The sequence below is a fragment of the Nerophis lumbriciformis genome, linkage group LG16 (genome assembly GCF_033978685.3).
Source record: "Nerophis lumbriciformis linkage group LG16, RoL_Nlum_v2.1, whole genome shotgun sequence".
Lineage (NCBI taxonomy): Eukaryota > Metazoa > Chordata > Actinopteri > Syngnathiformes > Syngnathidae > Nerophis > Nerophis lumbriciformis.
In genome coordinates this window covers 43,054,357-43,077,886 of record NC_084563.2, presented here as the reverse complement: position 1 = coordinate 43,077,886, position 23,530 = coordinate 43,054,357, and the positions used below count along the sequence as shown (strand labels likewise).

The following is a 23,530-nucleotide window of genomic DNA, read 5'->3' as shown; positions in this document are numbered from 1 at the left end:
TACCTTTAATTCGGCTATTATGGTGTCATTTGTTTGACAATTGTTTTGATTGTAATTGTAATATTTGAATGATGACAAATGAATGTGTTGTGGCAGTTGTGGATGTCACCAATGTGGCGGTTTGAGGACACGCTGTACAGGAAGTGCTTAAAGTTTAATGGCTTTTTTAAAACTCTTGAGACTAAGTGTAAGTTATTTGTGAAAATTATATTTTTTAAGTTTTCTTCATTTTTAAATTATTATGCCACAATTGTTTTAGTCCGGCCCTCGTGGGAATATATTTTCCTCCATGCGGCCCCTGAGCTAAAATGATTTTGACACCCCTGATTTACATTGTAACGTTACGTTACTTTTCGGTGTGAGTATGTTAGTGAACCATGAATTGATTAACGTGGACCCCGACTTAAACAGGTTGAAAAACGTATTCGGGTGTTACCATTTAGTGGTCAATTGTACGGAATATGTATTGTACTGTGCAATCTACTAATACAAGTTTCAATCAATCAATCAATCAATCAATCAAACCCTGCAGAAACAAAGACAGTGGATGACAGACAGGAGTGTTCACTCTATTTTATCCCGCAATAGATAGTGAAAACAAGTGGATTTTTGTTAGCCTGTCAGGAAATGTCAGACATCAGATCACCGTCTGGATTCAGGACTTTTTATTTTTACGATTATGAGGTATAGTATGAAGGGGATTCATATGGCCACACTCATCCAGAGTGGCACTTTCCATCATTTTTAGCAGACTGCATTGCAAAATAATCCACCCAGGAATGGGGCCATATGAGTCTCTTCCCTACTGTGAGGCCTGGTAGAGGTCTGCGTTCTCTGAGTACTTTTCTAGTTCTTTATATTTGTTGATGACACTTCCAAAAGTACCACAACACTTATGTTCCGCAGAATAAAATAAATACACATTGAAACACTTATAGAAAGTTTATTTACCACAATCATCTGACTCACTAAATATAGCTTACAATGTTTGAAAACAAAACAAAAAGAGGTTTACCTTGTACGTCTTAATGCTGCTATGGCAAAACAGAGCACAGGTGACAACACTCCCTGTGCTCCTCTACAGTTGGTCCCGATCTTCGCCTCAGCTAAACTATTCAGTCATGCATGACACAAACTCTATATTCACTTGTGGTTTCCAGCCTATCCCAGAAGACTTTGGGTACGAGGCTGGACTGGTGAGCAGTCAATCTCAGCTATGGATCGTTTGGTCTCCAGGAGCCTTTTATGGGTAAACCCAACCATGCAAACGATCCAATCTTCTGACTTAGGGTTGCCAACAGTCCTTTAAAAACCGGGGCCTAAAAGGGGCGCACTTTGAAATAGTAAAATATCAGTGGAACGAATGAATGACAGGACACTTTATATAAAATATGCCAATAAATCTTTCTGCTGGTGTCCAGTAAGTACTGTCGGAGGCAGATATTTACATATATCCGTATTTAAGTGTTACTTCTTTATTTTCATAGTCATATTACAAAACAGCTAGTGTTCTTCTTCATATTGTGGTCTTTTGGTTGTCTGCAAGTACTGTGTGCTAACCTTCACTTTAGGAATGTAAGGAGGACAGATACTCCTTTTCCTTATCTGTTCCTGTGTCCAGCTGAGGAGGACAATGGGCATGTGTTTGGGCTGGAAAGAGAAACAACAAGGGTGGGAGGGAGAGACACTTTATAGAAGAGAAGGATTCCATATTTTAGATCAGACCATCTTAGCTGCGCGATTGAATGTTCTATGCTGGACTGGTCTCATTCTATTTCCAAGGCTTTGGAAATAAATGACAAAATACCTATTCTGTCTCTGGTGGTTCTTCTACTCAGCTTTAAGTGTCATAAAAGAGCTTGGGAGTGGCCAGCAACTTGAATTCCCTGGGAGGAACAACTGGTCCAAACGCAACAGTACACACTTCTGCCTTTTATGACGGAGGTCAAGAGGAAGTGTGATCTTGGTGGGGACCTCGAATGGTACAAGGGCTTTGTTTATTTTAGAAGGTTATGTTTGAAAAGTTGTACTGATAAATCCAACTTTGATTCAAATAATAAACAGCGCTTTGCAGAAGTATTCACCCCCTTGAACATGTTTCATATTTTGCCACATTAAATCCATTTCAAACATCAATAGATTTTATTGAAATTGTATGCGAAAGGCCTACATACACTAGGTGGTATGCAATTATGAAGTTGAAAGAAACTTACACCTTGCAAGGTGTGGTGTGTCAAAGTATTCTGCCCCCTTTCCTCAAAGTGCAACCAATTGCTTCAGAAGTTGCCTGACGATTGCTACGGACTAAAACCTGTCCACCTGTGTGTGATCTCATCTCAGTACAAATACAGCTGGCCTCAAGAGTTTGGTTAAAGGGGAACATTATCACCAGACCTATGTAAGCGTCAATATATACCTTGATGTTGCAGAAAAAAGACCATATATTTTTTTAACCGATTTACGAACTCTAAATGGGTGAATTTTGGCGAATTAAACGCCTTTCTAATATTCGCTCTCGGATCGATGACGTCACAAACACATTACAAACACCTAGTCAAATCAGCTCTGTTATTTTCTGTTTTTTTCGACTTTTTTCCGTACCTTGGAGACATCATGCCTCGTCGGTGTGTTGTCGGAGGGTGTAACAACACGAACAGGGACGGATTCAAGTTGCACCAGTGGCCCAAAGATGCGAAAGTGGCAAGCATGTGTGGATATCCTGCGACACTCAAAGCAGATGCATTTCCAACGATAAAGTCAAAGAAATCTGCCGCCAGACCCCCATTGAATCTGCCAGAGTGTGTGAGCAATTCAGGGACAAAGGGCCTCGGTAGCACGGCAAGCAATGGCGGCAGTTTGTTCCCGCAGACGAGCGAGCTAAACCCCCTAGATGTCTTGGCTCACACCGTCCCTTATGCCACCGAAGATGATCAAGAGAAGAATATCGACCCTAGCTTCCCTGGCCTGCTGACATCAACTCCAAAACTGGACGGATCAGCTTTCAGGAAAAGAGAGCGGATGAGGGTATGTCTACAGAATATATTAATTGATGAAAATTGGGCTGTCGGCACTCTCAAAGTGCATGTTGTTGCCAAATGTATTTCATATGCTGTAAACCTAGTTCATAGTTGTTAGTTTCCTTTAATGCCAAACAAACACATACCAATCGTTGGTTAGAAGGCGATCGCCAAATTCGTCCTCGCTTTCTCCCGTGTCGCTGGCTGTCGTGTCGTTTTCGTCGGTTTCGCTTGCATACGGTTCAAACCGATATGGCTCAATAGCTTCAGTTTCTTCTTCAATTTCGTTTTCGCTACCTGCCTCCACACTACAACCATCCGTTTCAATACATGCGTAATCTGTTGAATCGCTTAAGCCACTGAAATCCGAGTCTGAATCCGAGCTAATGTCGCTATAGCTTGCTGTTCTATGCGCCATGTTTGTTTGTATTGGCATCACTGTGTGACGTCACAGGAAAATGGATGGGTGTATATAGCGATGGTTAAAATCGGGCACTTTGAAGCTTTTTTTAGGGATATTGCGTGATGGGTAAAATTTTGAAAAAAACTTCGAAAAATAAAATAAGCCACTGGGAACTGATTTTTAATGGTTTTAACCCTTCTGAAATTGTGATAATGTTCCCCTTTAAGAGAATATTGGGAAGCATCATGAAGTCGAAGGAACACACCAGACAACTCATGGCACTGTTCCAATTCATCATCCAGAAAGGGAAAGAGTAAGTGTTAGAATCTAATTGTATCTAAGTTCCCGGCGAGAAGACAAAAGCTGTCTTTGAACCTACCTAGAAGAAGGCTTGTAAAACTCCACTGTGTAGGACGGGGAGCAACATGAAGGTGTTCTGTTTCTTTGATGTATTGTAATCAACAGAAATATATTGTTTTGACCCGAGAACTACAAAGCGGAGAGGAAGCAGGACCAGACTCCCCTCCAGGCACCGTTCCTGTGAACTGTTTTACGACCTTTTCTTTGAACTGTTCTGTAACCAAAGGTGATGGCTGTTTACGACCCCTCTCCCTTAGAAACAGCTGTTGCCATGTAATCAGGGAAAGTCCAAATAAAAGAGGCGGCGTACAATCTTTCGCCAGAGCGTGGTGAGACTGTGCAAGAGTACAGTCCAGACTTCTCTCCTCAATTGAGCCAAATTTAATTCTGTCTGTTTAATTCCTTGTTTCTTGCCTTGTTTAATAGATGTCATCAGTAAGGCTCAACTGTAAACCTACCAAGACAACGCTGGCCACCTTAACTTAAAGACCCAACAAGGACAGCACTGATCAGAGATGCAACCGAGAGGACTAGGGTGATTGTGGACCAACTGCACAGATTCACAGCTCAGGTGGGGGAATCTGTCCCCAGGATAACTATTCGCCGTGCACTGCACAATCGTGGTCTTTACGGAAGAGTGGCGAGAAGAAAGCCATTGTTCAAAGAAAACCAGGAGAAGTTTGCCAGAATACCAGCCAAATTGTAAAACGCTATGTGCGGCAGAGAACTACGCAGACATTATACCCACGGTCAAATATGGTGGTGGCAGCATCATGCTCTGGGGTTGCTTCTCTTCAGCAGGGGAAGCAAACATGGTTAAAGTAAGTTCAAGTTAAAGGTGTGGTGAAATTTGTCCCCTGCATTGACCCATCCCCTTGATCACACCCTGGTAGGTGAGGGGAGCAGTAGGCAGCAGCAGTGCCGTGCCCGGGAATCACTTTTGGTGATTTAACCCCCAATTCCAACCCTTGATGCTGAGTGCCAAGCAGGGAGGTAATGGGTCCCATTTTTATAGTTTTTGGTATGACTCGGCAGAGGTTTGAATCACAACCTACCGATCTCAGGGCGGACACTCTAACCACTAGACCACATGGTTGATGAGAAGATAGATGGAGCCAAACACAGGGCAATCTTGGAAGAACACCAGTTGGAGCCTGCCAAAGACTTGAGACTGGGGTGGAGTTTCACCTTCCGGCAGGACAACGGCCCTACATGTAAAGCCAGGACTACAATGAAAAGGTTTAAAACAAAGCAAAACCATATGTTAAGACCTAAATCCAATCAAATGTGGCAAGATCTAAAAACTGCTAACTGAGATTGCAATGTTTTGCAAAGAAGAATGCAAACATTTCAGTCACTCGATGTGCAAAGCTGGTAGGCACATACCCTGAAAGATACAGTCGTGCTCATAAGTTTACATACCCTGGGAGAATTTATGATTTCTTGGCCATTCTTCAGAGGATATGAAACCCTTCTTCCACTCATGCTTAATGGTTGTGTGAAGGTATTTATTGGCAAACAACTGTGTTTACTCTTTTTAAATCAAAATGACAAAAGAAAGTACCCAAATGACCCTGATCAAGCCATTTCTGCGCAAATGTCACAAAGTATCCCGCTTACATTACGCCAAACAGCACGGAGACAAGCCTCAAAACTTCTGAAACAAAGTAATTTAGAGTGATGGCTTTCTTCTGGTGACTCGACCATGCAGCCCATTTTTCTTCAAGTGCCTCCTTATTGCGCATCTTGAAACAGCCACACCACATTTTTTCAGAGAGTCCTGTATTTCAGCTGAAGTTATTTGTGGATTTTTCTTTGCATCTCGAACAATTTTGCTGGCAGTTGTGGCTGAAATCTTTGCCGGTCTACCTGAATCCCTCATTTTCCACTTCTTAATCAGCGTTTGAACTCTGCTGATTGGCATACTCAATTCTTTGAATATATCTTTTTATACCCCTTTCCTGTTTTATGCAGTTCAATTACCTTTTCTCGCAGATCCTTTGACAATTATTTTGCCTTCCCCATGACTCAGAATCCAGAAACAGATGCAATGGTCTGTCAGAAGCCCAGAAACTCACTGACCTTTTATACACACCCATTAATTACAAACAAACATTTCACAGGTGAGGATTGGAACCTTGATTAGCCATTCAAACCTGTTTGTGTCAACTTTTGTGCATGTTATCAGATCAAAGTCACTGGGGTATATACACTTTTGATCAGGGTCATTTGGGTACTTTCTTTTGTCGTTTTGATTTAAAAAGAGTAAACCGTAAATAATAAATAGCTTCACACAACCATTAAAGGCCTACTGAAACCCACTACTACTGACCACGCAGTCTGATAGTTTATATATCAATGATGAAATCTTAACATTGCATACATGCCAATACGGCCGGGTTAGCTTACTAAAGTGCAATTTTAAATTTTGCACGAAATATGCTGCTGAAAACGTCTCGGTATGATGACGTCTGCGTGTGACGTCACGGATTGTAGAGGACATTTTGGGACAGCATGGTGGCCAGCTATTAAGTCGTCTGTTTTCATCGCAAAATTCCACAGTATTCTGGACATCTGTGTTGGTGAATCTTTTGCAATTTGTTCAATGAACAATGGAGACAGCAAAGAAGAAAGCTGTAGGTGGGAAGCGGTGTATTGCGGCCGACTGCAGCAACACAAACACGGCCGGTGTTTCATTGTTTACATTCCCGGAAGATGACAAGTCAAGCTTTACCATTGGCCTGTGAAGAACTGGGACAACAGAGACTCTTACCAGGAGTACTTTGAGTTGGATGCGCAGACGCGGTACCGTGAGTACGCATGCAGCTGCGGCTTCCAAATTTCATCGCTTGCCCGTACGTGCGTGCCGCTATGTGCATGTCACGTACGTAACTTTGGGGACTTTGGGGAAATATATGTGCTGTATGAACTTTGGGGAGGTGAACGGTACTTTGGGCTGTGGGATTGAGGGTGTTGTGCAGGTGTTTGAGTTGTATTGGCGGGTTATATGGACGAGAGGGGGGAGGTGTTTGTTATGCGGGATTCATTTGTGGCTTATTAAATATAAGCCTGGTTGTGTTGTGGCTAATAGAGTATATATATGTCTTGTGTTTATTTACTGTTTTAGTCATTCCCAGCTGAATATCAGGTCCCACCCGCCTCTCACAGCATCTTCCCTATCTGAATCGCTCCCACTGCCCTCTAGTCCTTCACTCTCACTTTCCTCATCCACAAATCTTTCATCCTCGCTCAAATTAATAGGGAAATCGTCGCTTTGACGGTCCGAATCGCTCTCGCTGCTGGTGGCCATGATTGTAAACAATGTGCAGATGTGAGGAGCTCCACAACCTGTGACGTCACGCTACTCGTCTGCTACTTCCGGTACAGGCAAGGCTTTTTTATCAGCGACCAAAAGTTGTGAACTTTATCGTCGATGTTCTCTACTAAATCCTTTCAGCAAAAATATGGCAATATCGCGAAATGATCAAGTACGACACAGAGAATGGACCTGCTATCCCTGTTTAAATAAGAAAATCGCATTTCAGTAGGCCTTTAAGCATGAGTTGAAGAAAGGTTTTTGTGTTATCATTCATATTCTCTGAAGAATGGCCAAGAAATCATAAATTCGCCCATATATATATATATATATATATTTTTATTTTTTTTATTTTTTTTATTCATCTTCACCATTGTATACCACTTTGTGTTGGGTCTTTCACATACAATTCCAATAAAATATATTTTTGTTTGTGGTTGTAATATGACAAACTATGGAAAAGTTCAAGGGGTTTGAATACTTTTGCAAGGCGCTGTAATTTTTTTTCGTATAAATCATAATAAAACAAAAAGGAAAACAATTTAAATACCTTTACCATGACGGTAGAGGTGAAGATAATCCCCCGTATTAATATTTCAGGGAGTTGGCAACCCTACACCTGACTGTGAGGCCACCTTCTAACCACGAGGCTGTGCATGATTCATACAGTAGCAGTTCACAGTAGAAGACTGCAAACGCACACAAAAAGAAGAAAAAGGGTCAGTGACATTCAAGGAGCCTTTGAGTCGTGTGAATTCAAAAGTCAAAACGAGTAGAAATCGACAAAAAATAATTAAAAAAACTTTCCGCCAAAATAGTATCAACACAAACGACCATTTCGCAATGCCTTAAAATGAAATGTAATAATTATTCACAAAAGGTAATATTCTAATTAACTTCAACAGGGCAAAAGACTGTATTTGGTCAGATTTAAAAAAAATAAAAACATGCCACAGAGCAAAAACATTTCCCAAGTTTACAATCAGCTGCTGAATAAAGTGACAGATTTCTCAGATAGACCGTGATAACTTTCACACAATATAACAGCTCCAAGTGCCTCCAATCGAATACTTCCGTTCGTATACTCCAGTGTGTACTGTAGACTGTGTACAATGTGTACTTTAGTCCCTAAGTGTGCAGAGTTTGACATTCTGTCCCCAATTGATTCCTGCTGTTGTGGCATTTTCAGTATTTACTCGGGGTGGATCCGAATATTAATACCAAGAGTCCTACTAGTATCGGCTTGATACCAGCATTGATTTTCTGGGTTTTGTCTATTAATATTTGTATTAAATATGTTTAGACATTATGTATTATTTTTCGGACTATAAGGCGCACTGGAGTATAAGTCGCACCGGCTGAAAATGCATAATAAAGAAGGAAAAAAACATGTAAGTTGCACTGCAGTATAAGTCGCATTTTTTGATACCAGCATTGATTTTCTGGGTTTTGTCTATTAATATTTGTATTAAATAGGTTAATTGTTTAGACAACTTTGGGGGCAGAAAGCCTGAGGATTTTCTGGGTAGTTTTGCTTTTGTTGGCTTATTTTGCACTATTACTCAAACAATCTTATGCAAAACGGGGGAATAACACATTATATTTTCCCTGTGTTTTATTTTTAAATATTACTGTTATCAAGAGTGATTTTGAAAAGGAAAACGTACAGTATGTTCATCAGTTGAAGTCCCGATACAACTCTTCTACCTATATTGAATTTTAGCATAACTTACCGTATTTTTCGGACTATAAGTCGCAGTTTTTTTTCATAGTTTTGCCAGGGGTGCGTCTTATACTCAGGAGCGACTTATGTGTGAAATTATTAACACATCACCGTAAAATATCAAATAATATTATTTAGCTCATTCACGTAAGAGACTAGACGTATAAGATTTCATGGGATTTAGCGATTAGGAGTGACAGATTGTTTGGTAAACGTATAGCATGTTCTATATGTTATAGTTATTTGAATGACTCTTACCATAATATGTTACGTTAACATACCAGGCACGTTCTCAGTTGGTTATTTATGCCTCATATAACGTACACTTATTCAGCCTGTTGTTCACTATTCTTTATTTATTTTAAATTGCCTTTCAAATGTCTATTCTTGGTGTATGCGACTTATACTACAGTGCGACTTATATATGTTTTTCTCCTTCTTTATTATGCATTTTCGCCCGGTGCGACTTATACTCATGTGCGCCTTATAGTCCGAAAAATACGGTATACATACTTATTACACGGTACTACAATAATGTATTAATCTCATGTAAATTGAGTTGAATTGATATTTTCTATTACAAATACTCTTGTGTAAGTATCATGCAACTATAATTATTTGATACTTGTTTGTACTAGTGTTGTCCCGATACCAATATTTTGGTACTTTTCGGTACTATTTCGGTCCTTTCTAAATAAAGGGGACCACAAAAAATTTCATTATTTGAACAAAAAATATTACGGTTCATTAAATATATGTTTGTTATTGCAAGTTTGTCCTTAAATAAAATAGTGAACATACAAGACATCTTGTCTTTTAGTAGTAAGTAAACAAACAAAGGCTCCTAATTTAGCCATGACAGCCCCGCAAAAGAGGACATGTCCGGTGAAAAGAGGACGTATGGTCAGGACCTTGCCCGGTCGCTGCCAGCGATCGGTTTCACGTCCGGTGAAACCGATCGCTGGCAGCGACCGGGCTAGGATAGACTGACCATACGTCCTCTTTTCACCCGACATGTCCTCTTTTGCGGAGCTGTCAGGGCGGAGTTTCTTAAATGCCTCAAATGTCCGGCATTTTGAGTTAGGGTTGCATGTATTTTCAATGTACGTTCAGGGTTAAGAAGGTTAAAAACACAACAAATTGTGCGTGCAGCAGAATTCTTGAGGGAGGGGCAGAGACAGAGAGAGACAGAGAGAGTTGTGATAAACGCGCATGCGTCGTCAGGCTCTGCTTTTTATCGATACATTTATCAGATTTAATTTTTTATTATCTATAGCGGTGGTGTCAAAAGTGTGCATTTTTGTAACATTTTCCTTGTTTTATTAGGCAAGTTGAAAGAACATGGCGCCAGTATGCTGTTTTTTTTTCAATAAAATACTGGAAAGGATATAAATATACCGTATTTTTCGGACTATAAGTCGCAGTTTTTTTCATAGTTTGGCCGGGGGTGCGACTTATACTCAGGAGCGACTTATGTGTGAAATTATTAACACATTACTGTAAAATATCAAATAATATTATTTAGCTCAGGGTGGAGTTTCTTAAATGCCTCAAATGTCCGGCATTTTGAGTATTGTTTACACCAGTGTTTTTCAACCTTTTTTGAGCCAAGGCACATTTTTTGCGTTGAAAAAATGCGGAGGCACACCACCAGCAGAAATCATTAAAAACGAAACTCAGTTGACAGTAAAAAGTCGTTGTCGCAATTGTTGGATATGACTTTAAACCATAACCAAGCATGCATCACTATAGCTCTTGTCTCAAAGTAGGTGTACTGTCACATCACACCCTGACTTATTTGGACTTTTTTGCTGTTTTCCTGTGTGTAGTGTTTTAGTTCTTGTCTTGCGCTCCTATTTTGGTGGCTTTTTCTCTTTTTTTGGGTATTTTCCTGTAGCAGTTTCATGTCGTCCTTTGAGCGATATGTCCCTGCATCTACTTTGTTTTAGCAATCAAGAATAATTTCTGTTGTTTTTATCCTTCTTTTTGGGGACATTGTTGATTGTCATGTCATGTTCGGATGTACATTGTGGACGCCGTCTTTGCCCCACAGTAAGTCTTTGCTGTCGTCCAGCATTCTGTTTTTGTTTACTTTGTAGCCAGTTCAGTTTTAGTTTCGTTCTGCATAGCCTTCCCTAAGCTTCAATGCCTTTTCTTAGCGGCACTCACCTTTTGTTTATTTTTGGTTTAAGCATTAGACACCTTTTTACCCTCACACTGCCTCCCGCTGTTTCCGACATCTACAAAGCAATTAGCTACCTGCTGCCACCTACTGATATGGAAGAGAATTACACGGTTACTCTGCCGAGATCTAGACAGCATCGACACTCAACAACAACACATCATTTGCAGACTGTAATTACTGGTTTGCAAAAAATACTTTCAAACCAAATAGGTGAAATTAGATAATCTCCCACGGCACACCAGACTGTATCTCACGGCACAGTGGTTGAAAAACACTGGTTTACACAACGTGCAGTACGCTACTTAATATGTCCGTGTGGAAACTCGTTCGGTACACCACCGAACCGAAACGAAACCCCCGTAACGAAACGGTTCGATACTAATACACGTACCGTTACACCCCTATTATTTTGATTATTGTTTCTCAGCTGTTTGTAAATGTTGCAGATTATAAAGGTTAAAAAATAAAAAATAAAATAAACGTAGCCTCTGCGCATGCGCATAGCATAGATCCAACGAATCGATGACTAAATTAATCGCCAACTATTTTTATAAATCGATTTTAATCGATTAGTTGTTGCAGCCCTAGCTATCAGTACTGGTATCTGTGATATTGGTCCTGTGTGCTTAGTACCGAGTCGATACCAAAATGTGCCGTATTGACCACCCCTAATATTTACACGTTTCTGCTGTTGACTTTCCAACGTTCGAAAATGCAAACTACGATTTAGTCATACTTCTCTAATGCACTCAAAAGTCTACAAAGGGAAGTATTGAGACACAGAAAGAGAAAAAAAACAACAACAAAATTTGGGGATTGTAATCAGTGGCAGTCCTAGCTTTAACGGTGCCCTATGCGAGACCCATTTTTGCCCTCTTAATGTGAGCAGAATTGGGGCGGCCTCTAGTGAATGAGCCACACCTAAAGCCACCGTTGATTGTACACACCTAACAGTTCACATCCTACAACTAGACCGCTGCAAGGTCATTGAAATCCTACTTTGCACCATTTGAAATCTAGAATACAGTCATGAACAAGGAAAGCAGTGCCAACAATTGTAGAAAAAACATGTACGTTATTTTTCTCAGATGAAGCTCGTCAATAAAAATAATACATAAATTAGCGATCAGGTGTGACTGAACACTTAGCAGTAGTATTATTAGAACCAGGGACGGATGTGTGTCAGTATTGGCTGGTAAAGACAATAGCAGCAAAGCTCGGATCCCCGTTTTGTTAATCATCTACGGAATAAAGAAGCTCATGGCATACAAAACGGGTGTTGAAATGTCTTTTTAAGGGTTGCTTCCTGATTCAAGCTCTAGGTTTGGATTGTTTATATACACTATATCGCCAAAAGTACCTGCCACCTGCCTTGACTCGCATATGAACTTGAAGTGCCATCCCATTCCTAACCCATAGGGTTCAATATGATGTCGGTCCACCTTTTGCAGCTATTACAGCTTCAACTCTTCTGGGAAGGCTGTCCACAAGGTCACGGAGTGTGTTTATAGGAATTTTCCACCGTTCTCCCAAAAGCGCATTGGTGAGGTTACAAACTGATGTTGGTCGAGAAGACCGGGCTCTCAGTTTCCGTTCTAATTCATCCCAAAGGTGTTCTATCGGGTTCAGGTCAGGACAGTCAAGTTCATCCACACCAGACTCTGTCATCCATGTCTTTATGGACCTTGCTCATGTTGGAAGAGGAAGGGGGCCCGCTCCAAACGGTTCTCGCAAGGGTTGGGAGCATGGAATTGTCCAGAATGTTTTGGTATCCTGGAGCATTCAAAGTTCCTTTCACTGGAACTAAGGGGCCAAGCCCAACTCCTGAAAAACAACCCCACACCATAATTCCATCCATCCATCTTCTTCCGCTTATCCGAGGTCAGGTCGCGGGAAGCCCAGACTTCCCTCTCCCCAGCCACTTAGTCCAGCTCCTCCCGGGGGATCCCGAGGCGTTCCCAGGCCAGCCGGGAGAGAGAGTCTTCCCAACGTGTCTTGGGTCTTCCCCGTGGCCTCCTACCGGTCGGACGTGCCCGAAACACCTCCCTAGGGAAGCGTTCGGGTGGCATCCTGACCAGATGCCCGAACCACCTCATCTGGCTCCTCTCGATGTGGAGGAGCAGCGGCTTTACTTTGAGCTCCTCCCGGATGACAGAGCTTCTCACCCTATCTCTAAGGGAGAGCCCCGCCACCCGGCGGAGGAAACTCATTTCGGCCGCTTGTACCCGTGATCTTGTCCTTTCGGTCATGACCCAAAGCTCATGACCATAGGTGAGGATGGAACGTAGATGGACCGGTAAATCGAGAGCTTTGCCTTCCGGCTCAGCTCCTTCTTCACCACAACGGATCGATACAGCGTCCGCATTACTGAAGACGCCGCACCGATCCGCCTGTCGATCTCACGATCCACTCTTCCCTCACTCGTGAACAAGACTCCGAGGTACTTGAACTCCTCCACTTGGGGCAAGATCTCCTCCCCAACCCGGAGATGGCACTCCAACCTTTTCCGGGCGAGAACCATGGACTCGGGACTTGTAGGTGCTGATTCCCATCCCAGTCGCTTCACACTCGGCTGCGAACCGATCCATAATTCCTCCTCCACCAAATTTCACACTCGGCACGATGCAGTCCGAAATGTAGCGTTCTCCTGGCGACCTCCAAACCCAGACTCGTCCATCAGATCGCCAGATGGAAAAGCGTGATTCATCACTCCAGAGAAGGCGTCTCCATTGCTCTAGAGCAGTGGTTCTTAACCTGGTTTCGATCAAACCCTAGGGTTTCGGTGAGTCGGGCTCAGGGGTTCGGCGGAGGTCAAGACACACCCGACTCATCGTGTAAATAAAAACTTCTCCCTATCGGCGTATTATGGATACGGCAACAGCAGAAGTCAGACTGATTTGCAGGTGTGTAATTTGTTGTGAGTTTATGCACTGTGTTGGTTTTGTTCTTTGAACAAGGTGATGTTCATGCACGGTTCATTTTGTGCACCAGTAAAAAAACATGGTAACACTTTAGTATGGGGAACATATTCACCATTAATTAGTAACTTATTGGCTCTTAACTAGTCATTATTAAGTACTTATTAATGCCTTATTCGGCATGGCCTTATTATAACCCTAATCCTCTAACCTTGGCCCTAACCCTCTAACCCTAACCCTAACCAAATAACTCTAAATTAAGTCTTTGTTACTTAGAATATGTTCCCCATACTAAAGTGTTACCAAAAACATATAACTTTGTCTTGAATTAGAAAAAAAACATTTTATTTTTCACTAAAGAAGGGTTCGGTGAATGCGCATATGAAACTGGTGGGGTTCGGTACCTCCAACAAGGTTAAGAACCACTGCTCTAGAGTCCAGTGGCAACGTGCTTCACACCACTGCATCCGACGCTTTGCATTGGACTCGGTGATGTATGGCTTAGATGCAGCTGCACGGCCATGGAAACCCATTCCATGAAGCTCTCTGCGTACTGTACGTGGGCTAATTGGAAGGTCACGTGAAGTTTGGAGCTCTGTAGCAACTGAAAGTCGCTTGAGCATCCGCTGACCCCTCTCTGTCAGTTTACGTGGCCTACCACTTTGTGGCTGGGTTGCTGTTGTTCCCAAACTCTTCCATTTTTTTGTAATAAAGCCGACTGTTGAGTATTTAGGAGCGAGGAAATTTCACGACTGGATTTGTTGCACAGGTGGCATCCCATGACTGAGCTCCTGAGAGCGGCCCGTTCTTTCACAAATGTTTGTAGAAACAGTCTCCATGCCTAAGTGCTCGATTTTGTGGCCGGTCCAAGTGATTAGGACACCTGATTCTGATCATCTGAATGGGTGGCCAAATACTTTTGGCAATATAGTGTACAAGTGATGAGATAGGACGGAATGAGAAATTAGCACAAGATAGGTATCAGTCAAATATTTCTATAAAGCATCTTTTCTGCTGGTGAAAAACCCGAATGGGGAAAATGTGGTTTTACAAAAATACATTTATCATTTTGTGTGCTTTCCCCCCCCCCCATCTGAGTGGAAAAAATGTGACAGTTTGTGCCACGCAATAGTATTTTTTTTTTTTTTTTTTTTTGGTAATTTGCCGTATAGAAATATAACCGACCGGGCTGTTTGTGACAAATGTGTTTTTAAGGCAGGAGGATGTGTCATAACTGAAACCATGGCAACGATCCCGACCATACACAACCGCACGGGAGCTATTTTTTTTTTTTCTGAGGAGCTGTGAAGTAGTCAGGATTGCTCACAGTGCATCAGACATGAATATGACTCGAGTTTGGGAAAATAGTTTCTATATCTTAAAAAGGGGAAACAAAAAAATACATTATTGGCCCTGAGAAATCTACTCCCTGTTTGTGTTTGTGTGAACCGCTGATTGTGTTCATTGTCGGATGTCAATACGCAACATTTACCACATTGCGGAGCGAGCAGCGAGCTAGCACAACATATCCACCATACATTTGATGTAGTACTCTACCATTAAAAAGGTGTATCAGCACACACGAGTACAAGCAGCGTTACACACCTACTTACGGTCAGCACTGTCTCTACAAACGCCACGACGATAACAAGGTTCCATCGCTCTACCACTCCGACGTCAGTCGCACTCGTCTTCTCCGGAAAGTGAGACGATTCACACTCTGCGGGTGACTCGAGCGCTTCTCCACGTCCTGAAAGAATTACTGAGACATTTTGTCAAAAAGTCAACAACACCCGCTCGACAAAATAAGACAATCTGTGTCTTCAGGTGCCGTCCCTCGATGAGACGAATCTCAGTGACACTGTACGGTACCACGAACAGCTGCATCACCAAGTCAAATGAACGTATCGGAAGTTCTTCGGACCACACGTCGTCTCCGTCCACTTTTATGTACTCCGATAGGTCTTGATGATGTCTTTGATCTGCCGTCGGCAGATGGGACAGCAGGCGTTGGACATTTTCTTCAGCTTCAGGCCGCAGGTGTAACAGAGACACATGTGTCCGCAGGCGTAGATGACCGTGTCCACCGCGTTCTCGTAACAGATGGAGCACTCGTCGGACCAGGGTCCACGGCCTGACGGGAAAGTGGGCGACTTGGGGAGGCTGACCGGAGAGTTTGGGATGGTTCCTGGAGAAGGCCAAAGAAAGTGTCGTGTTAACCAGGTTGTTTGCAAAAACTGAAATCTAAGTACAAACCCCGTTTCCATATGAGTTGGGAAATTGTGTTAGATGTAAATATAAACGGAATACAATGATTTGCAAATCCTTTTCAACACATATTCAGTTGAATGCACTACAAAGACAAGATATTTACTTTATTTTTTTTTGCAAATAATAATTAACTTAGTATTTCATGGCTGGAACACGTACCAAAGTAGTTGGGAAAGGGCATGTTCACCACTGTGTTACATGGCCTTTACTTTTAACAACACTCAGTAAATATTTGGGAACTGAGGAGACACATTTTTTAAGCTTCTCAGGTGGAATTCTTTCCCATTCTTGCTTGATGTACAGCTTAAGTTGTTCAACAGTCCGGGGGTCTCCGTTGTGGTATTTAAGGCTTCATAATGTGCCACACATTTTCAATGGGAGACAGGTCTGGACTACAGGCAGGCCAGTCTAGTACCCGCACTCTTTTACGATGAAGCCATGTTGATGTAACACGTGGCTTGGCATTGTCTTGCTGAAATAAGCAGGGGCGTCCATGATAACGTTGCTTGGATGGCAACATATGTTGCTCCAAAACCTGTATGTACCTTTCAGCATTAATGGCACTTTCACAGATGTGTAAGTTACCCATGTCTTGGGCACTAATACACCCCCATACCATCACAGATGCTGGCTTTTCAACTTTGCGCCTATAACAATCCGGATGGTTCTTTTCCTCTTTGGTCCGTAGGACACGACGTCCACAGTTTCCAAAATAATTTGAAATGTGGACTCGTCAGACCACAGAACACTTTTCCACTTTGTATCAGTCCATCTTAGATGAGCTCAGGCCCAGCGAAGCCAACGGCGTTTCTGGGTGTTGTTGATAAACGGTTTTCGCCTTGCATAGGAGAGTTTTAACTTGCACTTACAGATGTAGCGACCAACTGTAGTTACTGACAGTGGGATTCTGAAGTGTTCCTGAGCCCATGTGGTGATATCCTTTACACACTGATGTCGCTTGTTGATGCAGTACAGCCTGAGGGATCGAAGGTCACGGGCTTAGCTGCTTACGTGCAGTGATTTCTCCAGATTCTCTGAACCCTTTGATGATATTACGGACCGTAGATGGTGAAATCCCTAAATTCCTTGCAATAGCTGGTTGAGAAAGGTTTTTCTTTAACTGTTCAACAATTTGCTCACGCATTTGTTGACAAAGTGGTGACCCTCGCCCCATCCTTGTTTGTGAATGACTGAGCATTTCATGGAATCTACTTTTATACCCAATCATGGCACCCACCTGTTCCCAATTTGCCTGTTCACCTGTGGGATGTTCCAAATAAGTGTTTGATGAGCAATCCTCAACTTTATCAGTATTTATTGCCATCTTTCCCAACTTCTTTGTCACGTGTTGCTGGCATCAAATTCTAAAGTTAATGATTATTTACAAAAAAAAAAAATGTTTATCAGTTTGAACATCAAATATGTTGTCTTTGTAGCATATTCAACTGAATATGGGTTGAAAATGATTTGCAAATCATTGTATTCCGTTTATATTTACATCTAACACAATTTCCCAACTCATATGGAAACGGGGTTTGTAAGATTAAATATCTCAAATAAGGGTGATATTTGCTTATTTTCTGTCCGATAAGATAATTCTTCTCACTAAGCAGATTTTATGTTAGAGTGTTTTACTTGTTTTAAGTGTTTTGGTCCTAAATGATCTCAGTAAGATATTACAGCTTGTTGCTGAGATTTGATGACCTATATTGAGTAAAACATGCTTGAAACTAGAATATTAACTGATGCAAAGCTGTGTCATCAACACTCACAAGTATAAAACTACTTTTTTAAAGTAATAATTTCTTATTTCAAGCATGAAAAAAAAAATCATGACTTTGACACAATTGTGTCTCATAACTAAAACAGATGACAGCCAAATGGACTTTGTTGTTTTATTTCCAATGAAACAATAGAAAATAGGTACTCATATAGTAGTACAGTTGGCACAGTACAGTAAACTAGGGCTGCAACTCACAACTAATTTGATAATCGATTAATCTGTCGATTATTACTTCGATTAATAATCGGATAAAAGAGACAAACTACATTTATATCCTTTCCAGTATTTTATTGAAAAAAAACAGCATACTGGCACCATACTTATTTTGATTATAGTTTCTCAGCTGTTTGTACATGTTGCAGTTTATAAATAAAGGTTTATAAAAAAATAAAAAATAGTCTCTGCGCATTGATGACTAAATTAATCACCAACTATTTTTATAATCGACTTTATTCGATTAAATCGATTAGTTGCTGCAGCCCTACAGTAAACCATACTTGCCAACCTTGAGACCTCCGAATTCGGGAGATTTGGGGGGGTGTTGAGGTGGGCGGGGTCGGGGTGGGCGGGTTTAAGGAATATATATATATATATATATATATATATATATTTATATATATTAAATAAAATGCATATATATATATATATACATACATATATATATATATATATATATTAGAGATGCGCGGATAGGCAATTATTTCATCCGCAACCGCATCAGAAAGTCGTCAACCATCCGCAATCCACCCGATCTAACATTTGATCAGAACCGCATCCGCCCGCCATCCGCCCGCACCCGCCCGTTGTTATATATCTAATATAGACGATGCAAGGCATTAGTGAGGTTATAAAGCTTTTGCCTGTTAAAGAAAGGAGACTGATCCAATGCAGGACAGACATTCGCGTGCCACGCTGTCACGACCCAGACGCACACCAGTGCGCAATCATATGGGAGCCGCGCTGAGCGCACCTCCAAGCGCGTCTCGCTGCCGGCGACGGCCGGGTATATGGGCCCGACGCTCCAGCGCCATCCATTTTCAGGGCTAGTTGATTCGGCAGGTGGGTTGTTACACACTCCTTAGCGGGTTCCAACTTCCATGGCCACCGTCCTAGCTGCTGTCTATATCAACCAGGGTGAGCCCCACCCCTTTCGTGAGCGCACTGCGCGCGGAGTGACCCCTGTTACGCGCCCCCGGCAACAGGGGTGGCGGGCAGGTAAGCTGCGCGGGCGGAGCGCGCGGAGTGACCCCTGTTACGAGCCCCCGGCCACGGGGGTGGCGGGCAGGTAAGCTGCTTACCTGCTGCGCGTGACGCCGGCCGCAGCGAAGGCGGACGAGGCGGGGTGTCGGTGCGGTGGGTGCGGTGGTGACCCTGGACGTGCGTCGGGCCCTTCTCGCGGATCGCCTCAGCTACGGCTCACGGTGGGGCCCTCTCGGGGGAAGCGGCCTCGGTCCCGGACCCCGGCGAGGCGTCCCTTCTCCGCTCCGTAAAAGTGTCCATCTCTTTTTTTTTTTTTTCTTCTGTTGTGGCATATGCTGCAGGTGCCTGCTCGTTTTTCGTATGTGGGTAACAACATTTAACTATGTATATATACAGTCAAGAAAATAAGTATTTGAACACCCTGCTATTTTGCAAGTTCTCCCACTTCGAAATCATGGAGAGGTCTGAAATTTTCACGGTAGGTGCATGTCCACTGTATGAGAGATAACCTAAAAAGAAAAATTCAGAAATCACAATCTATGATTTTTTAACAATTTATTTGTGATACAGCTGAAAATAAGTATTTGAACACCTGTCTATCAGCTAGAATTCTGACCCTCAAAGACCTGTTAGTCCGCCTTTAAAAGTCCTCCTCCACTCCACTGTATAATCCTGAATCAGATGCACCTGTGTGAGGTCGTTAGCTGCATAAAGACACCTGTCCACCCCATACAATCAGTAAGACCCAAACATTCAGCATGGCTAAGACCAAAGAGCTGTCCAAAGACACCAGAGACAAAATTGTACAACTCCACAAGGATGGAAAGGGCTACGGAGGAATTGCCAAGCAGCTTGGTGAAAAAAGGTCCACTGTTGGAGCAATCATTAGAAAATGGAAGAAGCTAAACATGACGGTCAATCTCAATCGGAGTGGAGCCCCATGAAAGATATCGCCTCGTGGGGTCTCAATGATGCTAAGAAAGGTGAGGAATCAGCCAAGGACTACACGGCAGGACTTGGTCAATGACCTGAAAAGAGCTGGGACCACTGTTTCCATGGTCACTGTTGGTAATACACTAAGACGTCATGCTTTGAAATCATGCATGGCACGGATGGTTCCCCTGCTTAAACCAGCACATGTTAAGGCCCGTCTTAGGTTTGCCAATGACCATTTGGATGATCCAGAGGAGTCATGGGAGAAGGTTTTGTGGACAGATGAGACCAAAATTGACCTTTTTGGTCATAATTCCACTATGCGTGTTTGGAGGAAGAAGAATGATGCGTAGCACCCAAGAACACCATCCCTACTGTGAAGCATGGGGGTGGTAGCATCATGCTTTGGGGGTGTTTTTCTGCTCATGAGACAGGACGACTGTACTGTATTAAGGAGAGGATGACTGCAGCCATGTATTGTGAGATTTTGGCCAAAAACCTCCTTCCCTCAGTCAGATCATTGAAGATGAGTCATGGCTGGATCTTCTAACATGACAATGACCCAAAACACACAGCCAGGAAAACCAAGAAATGGCTTTGTAAGAACCATATCAAGGTTCTGGAGTGGCCTAGCCAGTCTCCAGACCTAAATCCAATTGCAAATCTTTGGAGGGAGCTGAAAGTCTGTGTTACTCAGCGACAGCCCAGAAACCTGACTGATCTAGAGAAGATCTGTGTGGAGGAGTGGGCCAAAATCCCTCCTGCAGTCTGTGCAAACCTGGTGAAGAACTACAGGAAACGTTTGAACTCTGTAATTGCAAACAAAGGCTACTCTACCAAATATTAATGTTGGTGTTCAAATACTTATTTTCAGCTGTATCACACAAATAAATTGTTAAAAAATCATAGATTGTGATTTCCGGATTTTTATTTTTAGGTTATCTCTCATACAGTGGACATGCACCTACCATGAAAATTTCAGACCCCTCCATGATTTCTAAGTGGGAGAACTAGCAAAATAGCAGGGTGTTCAAATACTTATTTTCTTGACTGTATTTCCGAATTAGTTTAACTGCCACCCGCCTGAATCTATTTAAAATCTAATTTTTTTTTATTTGAACCACCCGACCCGACCCGACCCAACCCGCGGATAAAATCTAATTTTTTTTAATTTCATCCGCCCGATCCGCGGATAATCCGCGGACTCCGCGGTTGTGCCCGCAAACCGCGCATCTCTAATATATATATATTTATAGCTAGGATTAACTGAAATTCAAGTATTTCTTTATATATATATATATATATATATATATATATATATAAATAAAATAAATACTTGACTTTCAGTGAATTCTAGCTCTATATATATATATATATATATATATATATATATATATATATATATATATATATATATATATATATATATATATATATATATATATTGTTACGGCTACTCTGAAATTCAAGTATTTCTTATATATATATATATATATATATATATATATATATATAAATAAAATAAATACTTGACTTTCAGTGAATTCTAGCTCTATATATATATATATATATATATATATATTGTTACGGCTACTCTTGCGTTCAAAAGTTCGAAAAAATAAAAATAAAGTAATGCAGAGTAGTCTTGAGGAGGAGGTGTTTGACTCACTAAATTCCTTAATAAGCACTCGCAGAGATATGTCGAGATTCCAAATGATCATAATTTATTTTCACAAACAAAACATATTCTCCGTGGTTGACTTTCAAAATAATCAAAATAACTTATTTAGCGTGGCTTCAATATAATTTAGCGTGGCTTCCAAATAGTTTAGCGTGGCTTCCAAATAATTTAGCGGTAAACAAACTGTTTCACTCCTCACTCCTTCAACATGATAGACAGACAAAGGCACCCAGCTGTCCCGTCTTCTTAATTATAGGAGGAGGAAGTGGCTCACTAGTAGGAGCGTGAGCACCTGAAAACAATCAGTCAATCACAATGAAATCTAAAACATCCAATAATTCATTAACATCATTATTGACATTATTTGATTTCATTGTCAAAACAATTAATAAATAAATAATATAGATAGGCTCCAACATCCCGGCCCCTAATTGTGTGCTTTAGCAAAACAATTACATAAATAATAATATTCAAAGGAGCCATAATAGAACAATACAATCCAAACAATTATGTTCTTCAAATTCAAAGTTAATTAAGGTACTCGAGTTACTCATCAAGTCTCTTCAAAGTCCATAGTCATATCTGAAGCGGTCATCGAGTCATCGAGGCTGGAGAACCGAATCCCCCCTCAGTCCATCAAGCTTCTTCCATTAGCAGGCAGAGTTCATCTATTGGTCGTTGAACCGTGTTGGTCTTGGTTTTAACCAAAACACTTCTCACAAAGCCTTTGGCATCTGGAAATGTCTTTAGTTGTTCCATGGTCTTGTTATGTTTCCTTGTTCCATGGTCCATGGTGTTATATGTTTCCTTGTTCCATGGTCTTGTCCTTGGTGGAGTCCTTGATTTTCTTATTTTTCTCCTTTTCGATTGTTCTGTGCCCGTCTTTGCCATCTCCTTTTCCGCCGTATGGGAATGTGTAGGGATCAGCCTCTAAGGGCATTGGCTCTTGGTCAAAAGGTAAGCTTTCCCTTCGACCGTACAGGTCTCTGATTTCCTCCGTTTTGTCACGTTTGTCTCTTTTGTCCTTCTTGACCTTTTCTTTTGTCTTTGTCATGGCCTTTTTTGGAAGAAGAAGAGGAGGAATGCCGATGTCTTTCTTTCTCTCTGAACTTATCCTGAGGTGTGACTTTGTCTTCATCCCGGAAAGGCAGTGGCAGAGGATCGTGACCATCTTTAAGAAATATTGAACTTGAGGCGATCTCCAAAGAACATTTATCTTCAACTGACATCTCATTTTTCTCCTCAAATATTTTCTCAGAGAAATCTTGGTTATATTGTTTGATGAGGAGGTCCTTCAGTTCAATTACTGAGATTCTGTTAGTTGACACTGCAGTGGGCTCAGCATGTTCTGTAGCACTGCAACTGAGTGGTCCAGTTACTACCCATCCCAGTATGGTTTGGACTGCATATGGTCCATTCTTTTGACTGTTTATTATATTCCACGGCTCCATTGCCCAAGGAACATCAGTCCCAATAAGAAGTTCAACATCTGCCTCAATTTCTTTTAAGTCAATGCCACCAAGATATGGCCACCTCTTCAAGTCAGCCTTTGTGATGATGTTTTTCTTTGAGACCGGTATCTTGCTCTGTGTATACACTTTCGGCAGGTCCAGATATGTGAACCCTTCCAAGTCTCCAACCTCCAGTCCTCTGACCTCATAGGTCTTCGCAGGCGTTTCCTGTCCAATTGTTCGCAAAATAATTTCTGTTTTGCGTCCTTTCACCTTTAGTTGGTCCATT

The 23,530-nt window shown here is 41.8% G+C and overlaps 1 protein-coding gene across 11 annotated transcripts in view; it reads right to left on the bottom strand.

The window, feature by feature from the left end:
- Positions 1-928: 928 nt before the first annotated feature.
- Positions 929-23,530, bottom strand: part of neurl1aa (neuralized E3 ubiquitin protein ligase 1Aa) — a 166,932-nt gene continuing 144,330 nt past the window's right edge. The window contains exons 6-9 of one of the 11 annotated variants that reach the window (XM_061977180.2): positions 15,528-16,110; positions 7,647-7,785; positions 4,836-5,006; positions 929-1,650 (exon numbers count right to left, since the gene is read on the bottom strand). In XM_061977180.2, the coding sequence (XP_061833164.1) occupies positions 15,869-16,110 (242 nt within the window). In that variant the 3' untranslated portion in view covers positions 929-1,650; positions 4,836-5,006; positions 7,647-7,785; positions 15,528-15,868. The remainder of the gene's footprint in view (positions 1,651-4,835; positions 5,007-7,646; positions 7,786-15,527; positions 16,111-23,530) is intronic. The other 10 variants (XM_061977187.2, XM_061977183.2, XM_072914934.1 and 7 more) reach the window with 10 other exon arrangements.